Source organism: Pteropus medius, unplaced genomic scaffold (genome assembly GCF_902729225.1).
Source record: "Pteropus medius unplaced genomic scaffold, Ma_sr-lr_union100, whole genome shotgun sequence".
In the NCBI taxonomy this organism is placed as follows: domain Eukaryota; kingdom Metazoa; phylum Chordata; class Mammalia; order Chiroptera; family Pteropodidae; genus Pteropus; species Pteropus medius.
The window spans coordinates 8,173,459-8,180,042 of record NW_024347791.1 but is presented as its reverse complement, the minus strand read 5'-3'; the positions used below and the strand labels follow the sequence as shown (position 1 = coordinate 8,180,042).

General features: G+C 41.1%; 1 protein-coding gene across 4 annotated transcripts in view; it reads right to left on the bottom strand.

Annotated features, from left to right (window-relative positions):
* IGF1 (insulin like growth factor 1) overlaps window positions 1-3,537 on the bottom strand; it is a 72,420-nt gene extending 68,883 nt beyond the window's left edge. The window contains exon 1 of one of the 4 annotated variants that reach the window (XM_039877950.1): window positions 3,208-3,537. In XM_039877950.1, coding sequence (XP_039733884.1) covers window positions 3,208-3,270 — 63 coding nt within the window. In that variant the 5' untranslated portion in view covers window positions 3,271-3,537. Of the gene's footprint in view, window positions 1-1,395; window positions 1,556-3,207 lie in introns of those variants that run through there. The other 3 variants (XM_039877951.1, XM_039877953.1, XM_039877952.1) reach the window with 3 other exon arrangements.
* Between the last annotated feature and the right edge of the window lie 3,047 nt (window positions 3,538-6,584).

The window sequence follows — 6,584 nt, the reverse complement described above, 5'->3', positions numbered from 1 at the left end:
TTCGGCTTAGCAATTGGAAAAAAACAAAAAACAATAAAACCAACAAACTCTAACCCCCTGACTCTCATTAACACAACGTAAATATTTAGTTAATGCTTATAAAACAGTGGACCATGAAAAGCACCCTCTATTTGCAAATCATCATAAGTAACAGACATCAAATAGAAGAGGAGGTGAAAGCATAAGTGAACATTTCTTCTATTTTCTTAATAGGACCCTATTGGAGCCCTATAGAAACTCTCCAACCCATGTAGCCAAAACCACCAAGACTGCTAGAAACCAGTTATCATCCAATCCTCATTTTTCTTAGTTATAAAATAATTGGTGGGGGGTTTCCTCTTCAGTATTTCCAGTGGAAACTTCAACGAATCCAACCCAACTAGACTTCACTGCTCTTTTCAAAGGAGCAAACTCGTAATCGCTCTTACAGAACATACTCCAAACTCTGGCAACAGGCCAGATCCAGAATGCATGCTGTGCTATCAATCCTATTTCTCCACTCCTCCCTTCCTTGTCGAGTTTATAGTAATGCTGAAGGCCAAGCACCTGCAATTGTAAATGCCTTCAAGTTTTGCAGTTCTCATGAAATCCAGGGGAAAAGGCACTCAACTTAGAACCTTAGTGAACTGAGAACTTCATTAGATGTCAAAATCATATTTCTAATAGTTATTTCCAGGGTAACACATCTAAGCCCAGCAACACATATACATCTCTAGCATTTAAGAACTTAAGATTTATTTTTTACAATCTTTCTTCCTTTCTCTCTTTCTTTATCTCTTTCTTTCTTTCTTTTCTTTCTTTCTTTCTTTCTTTTTCTTTCTTTTCTTTTTTCTTTCTTTTCCTTTTTTTTTTTTCTTTTCTTTTTTTTTTCTTTTCTCTTCTTTTCTTCTCTTCTTCTTCTTCTTCTTCTTCCTTTTTCATTTATCTTTCTGTTATTTTGTCAGAAAATATCAGCACTTACAGTTCTAGGACAAGATAGAACCTCTAGTGGATTTTCCTTTAGTCCAGGGAACAGTCCAGTACACCCGCAGAGAATCAGAGAATTTATCACATTATGTTCCCCCCAAAGAACACAATAACAAACTTGTTTAGGAGTTAAAAGTTTGAAACAAGTGGCTCCATATGTTCATCATTTCCTTGGCCTTTCGTTTTGCCAAACACAAAAGAAATGAAAAGAAAGAAAGAAAAGATATAATAGGGAGAAAGAAAGAACCAGAAAGAGACAAGAAAAAAAGAAAAATCAGAGCATGTTCTCAAAAATCATTCACAAGTCCAAAATGTAAAAGACCTTTCTATTTATCTTAAATAAATGGAATACCAATTGATTCCAGATGCCTGGCTACGATGAAAATGCCCAGCAAAATTCGAGGGCAATAGTCATAAGAAAATACTCACTGTAGGTGTAACCATTTTTGTTTGGTCCAGATCTTTTACAGCAGGTCAGGGTGAGTATTATGAGGCTGATGTGAATAGAAAACTGAGGACTTAAAAACATGTGCTGCTTTGTGGGTGGGGTTTGTGAAAGCATCTAGTTACATTTGGACACCCAGGCAGGTATGCTCTGAGCTTGGGTAAACTGCCTTTCGTCCATTCAAACAATGAACAAATTGCACAGCTGGGATTTGAGTCAATCTTTTCCTTTCAATCAAGCTACCAGTTTCCATTGTATGTAAGCCTATTGTAGCCTCCCCAAACAGTGACCCAGGCTCCAGTCCTCTCTCTACCTTCTTCCCTCTGAGTCAAACACTTGGAAATATCTTGAGATTCAGAGAACAATCATCTTGCGAGTTCTGCCTCTAGGCAGGACACCTTTACTCACTGAATTACATTTGAAAGACCATGCACCTCCCTCAAAGCACTTAACTGCTCCCAGTACAGGAAAAAGTAACAACTCATTGCTAGCTCTACTTCTGAAAAGTTCAGCATACACCACATGGAAAGTTCACTTGGAGACAGTTTTTCAAACTCGTAATTAAGGCAAATATAACACTCTCCACAGTCTCTTTAATGATCATCTAATTCAGGAGACAAATCCCCCAGCTGTCAGACCACACATAGTATTGACGTATACTGACTTCATTTCTTTTAAAAGCCAGGTAGCCAGCATGTGTTTTGGCATCTCAAAGGGAGCAGAATCAGGTGGCTGACCAGGATGGATCCTTAACTCCTAAGCCACTTACTGGACTAAGACCAGTGGTGGAGTATTTGAAAGCAGCAAATGAATGCCGTACTAAGGGGCAGGGACATTTTATGAATTGAGACCTCAGGCAATTGCATGGGGAACCAGTGACAGCGGCTTAAAAGTGCTTGCAAATTGGAAAAACACAAGTCTTGAAGGATATAATTTTACTGAGAATGGAAGTTTGAACTAGGGCCAGTGATTGGAAATGAGAAGTCGGTGCATTGACAACAGCAGCCAAATTCACCTAAAGAGACTTTACAACACCAAGTGTAAAAGCAGAGTTTTACAACACAAAACCCCACGTCCAAACTTCGCCTGTGAAAGTCCTCTTTAAACGAGAAAACTTGGACAAGCAGTTGCTAGAAAGTTTCCGCTTTCTACATACAGCATGCATTTGTTTAAATTATATGAATACGCGAGGTCAGCAAGAGTTGTCAAGTTCTCTTTCGGAAGAACAAATTAAACTTCACTCCAACTTTGACTCTTTGGGCATAAGTGCAGAGAGTTCCGGGTCCTCGGCTCCAAAGATCACATTTAAAAGCTTTAATATCATCTCAAATGTAACTCTTTGTATGTGGCATGCCTTGCAATAAAAGTCCTGACAAGTTACAGACACACATACATACACACACACACGCTCACATACACATACGAACGTGGTCTTAAAATTAAACATCTGCACCTGCAAAAAATCCCGAAGTTCATATCCACACTCTATAGCCCTTCACCACAGACAGGATTTAAAGGCATCTTCCCTAATGACACCACTGAAGCCCTGCAGAAGTGGAGGCTTTAGCATAAGTACCTTGCAATAGTTTCTACTCATATATATTTCTGTGCAAAGGCATCCATCTCCCGGAGCTATATTTTCAGATCCCACAGAATTGCATATTCAGCAATTTATAAATAACTCCCAGTTCCGAAACAATGAAAATTCTAAAGTGAATAACATTTCTAGGCAGCAGCAAACAGTACACAATTTAAAGAGAATTCCCCAATGACTTCAAAGAGTAAGAAATATTTACCTTCAAGAAATCACAAAAGCAGCACTTAAATAATTGGGTTGGAAGACTGCTGATTTTTCCCATTGCTTCTGAAGTGCAAAGTCTGGAAATGAATTGGTTAGCAGGAATAATGAGGCAAAAAGAAATCCAGAGAGATGGGAGATGTTGAGAGCAATGTCACATTTCAATTTTGAGGACTTTATTCCATTGCGCAGGCTCTATCTGCTCTGAATTTAGCAGTGACAGTGAGATTTAGCAAACAGAAGAGGGATTTAGAGAAAATCCTCACATTTATCTACAAAACACAGACACTGTAGACAGGAAACAGCTGGGGGAACATTTGCCTTCTCTCTCTCTCCCTCTTCTGGCAAAGTTATCGAGTAAGGACTTTTTTGGGCATGGTGACAAATAACATCATACCTTTGCATTTTAAAACTAGAGCACAGAAGCATTTTTTTCCCTTAAAAGAATGTGTGTTAGTGACAGGGTGAGCAGACATTAAAATACTGAGGCTGCCATAGAAAATGAGGATCTGTTCTCTGATTAACTTTCTCCCGAGCACGAAAACATACACGTCTGTTAATACACCTTATCAGTATTAAAGGAAGATACACGGAGTGTGTGTGTGTGTGGGGGGGAGCAATTTTATATCCTAGAGCAAATGCAAAATTAAAAAAAGGAGCAAAATACCACCCCAAGCAAACCCTACGATTTTAACCCTGAAATGGCTGGGGTGAACTAGATTGGAAGGGAGCGCTGGGGTGACCCCTTGTCCTAGTTGCCAAGTGAAGGGAATGATCTCATTTCCTAGAATCTAGAAAAGGGGCAGGCAGTATTGCAATTGGCTCCCTTTAGGACACTGTCTCGTGCTTTTTGCCCGCGACAGGGCAAAGACTTTGCTGAGCTGTAAAGCCATTTGGAAAAATGAAATTAAATCTTTTTCTTCCTTCCTCTACTAGGTTGCCTATCACCCCCCAGGGGAAGGGCACCTGGGTGGCAAACTGTTTTCTCATTGTTCATATTTTTCTGTATAACTGGAAACTGTGTGTGTGTGTGTGTGCGTGTGTGTGTGTTTTCTTTCTCCAGTGTTTGTATATTCTAAATAACACCAGCTGGCTAGCAATACCCTCTCAAGGGTTATGATGTCATTCAAATCCCTCAACTGGATGAGTGGCCGGCAACATGGTCCAAGCCAGCTGTTTTGCTATTTATAATGTACACTTGCCATTGCCATTGAGAATCACGTTCTGATCTTTTGTGAATGCAGTTTCTACCAATGTTTCTTTGGTTTCGTGAGGTAGTAGATAAGAAAGCAGATTGTGAAATAAGGTTTTCAAAGCCCAGATCAGACATCCTACCTTCCCTAGATGTCTATCCTGGCGTAATTTCCCAGGGAAGGTAGAAGTAATCTGGACCTTGCATGTCTCTCTCATAATTCTCAGGGGACGCGATGATACTGACTTGTCTGCTGAGAACAGGGGTCTGCTGGAAACCCTAGTCTGGATCTTTATGTCATCCTGTGGACAGAAGTTGTTTGCAGAGGTGAGTGCCCTCAAAGGAAGACCTGGTTGGTTTTGGAAGATTGGTCAAATCTTCCATGTGGTTAATAACTTGTGGCAAGGTTTGCCTTCCAGAAAGAAAAGTTAGAAATCTGGATTGATGCCGTTTCAATGGTTCTCAAATTCAGCATCATTTAGTGAATGCCTCCGATGTGCCCAATTACCTGCATCATGGTCAAGGCCACACAGGGGGTTTCAGCTGAGTGGCAGAGACAGAAGAAAACATCACTGTCTTGTGGTGGTTTTGTGTGCTTTTAAAAATGTGAACAGTGCACAGTTTGAGGGAGTAACAAATTCTTTGGAAAGATAGGGAAGTGAAACCCTTTTGAAAATCCAGAATGCAGATGGATCATGAGAGGCTTTGGGTGCAAAGTCAGGTAGTTTCAGTAGATACGATTTGACCTGAAAAGTATACAAATAGGCATCGTCAAGAGGTGGCCAGGTAGGCATCTACAGGTGTGTGAGCAATTCTTGCACCTAAACAAAAATCCAAGACTTCCTTTAATGAGCTCTCCTTCGTGCACTTAACGTATGACTTGATTTACCAAAAAAAAAAAAAAAAAAAATCTTTTTTTTTCCTGCCGTTGCTTGTGGATCATTTTCAGAGAAAAATAAGTCCATTCCCTCTCTGTCAGCGGCTTTGACAGGTAGAGCTGCAATCATCTACTTACCTCCCAGGTAAAAAAAAAAAAGCAAGAACTGCTGGCTTTCCTAAGGCGCATATTGCTCCTCAGGTACTCAGTTGGAGTCTCCTTTCTAGGTTCTACCCAGCTTCCTTCTCACTCCACCCCTCAGCTTTGTGTCTCTCTGCTGCAAGAGGTAAAGGCCTTTCTCAGGATTTCTTCCCATACTGAACCTTTTAGGCATATTCTTCTGAACGGCTCCAAGAGTTCCTGCATTTCTGGACTCTCCGGCCTGGGCAAGGCTGGTCCCAGTCCTATGTGTACTCCTCTCTTGTCTGGGCACACCAGATCATCCACCCCCCATCCCTGACTAGTGTGAAAGGCCGGCATTGGGAGATGGGGAAACCTTGGAAGGGTTACCTAGTGCCACTCAGAGACTGTGCTCCCTGTGATGGGAATATGCTCACACACTGACCCCTGAGCAGTCTCCTTGTTTGAGCAAACTTTAGCACCCCACCCCTAAAGGACATATCTGTTTTAATTTATGTCCCAGTTTTTATGTCACAATCAAAGAAAACTGAAATTTCAGTGAGTCGTAATTATCATCAGCTGTGCTGTGGAGACATTCCTATGTGGGCTCTCAGTTTCCAACGGGGAAAGCAATTTGCTGCAGTGATTATTGTATATTTCGATGCAGAGAATGGTCTATATTTCTGGGTAGGGTGAGCCAGCCACAGAACAGGGCAATAATTCCTAGAGAAATGGCCAGTTTCTTTGCTAGTTCCAGTCAACACAAAAGTGGAAGGCAATAAATGTGCCACGTGATGACCTTTTAATGGCCGAGCACGGTGCCTGTTTAGGAGAAAAAGAAATGAATGTGCCTATTACTAGGAATCTAAGGTGGTAGTAAATCTAACCCCCAGGAATAGTTTAGGTCATGAAGTCCCGTTGGAGGGACACACGTGGGGTCATTCTAAAATTACTTAAGGATCATGTAGTCTCCTGCTGGGAACGAGCTGACGGTTAGACATGGGAATTGTGTGCCACCAAAATAGCTAACTGCAAGGATGTGCTGCTCATCATGAGAACATCCACTCCTGGAAATTCAGAGAGTCACAGTTTCACCTTTTGCATGTGTAATGCCTATAGGATATAAATAACTCTACTTTAAAGTCTCGAGTAGCGCATTTGCATAAAGCTGCCGCCTCAGACTTCT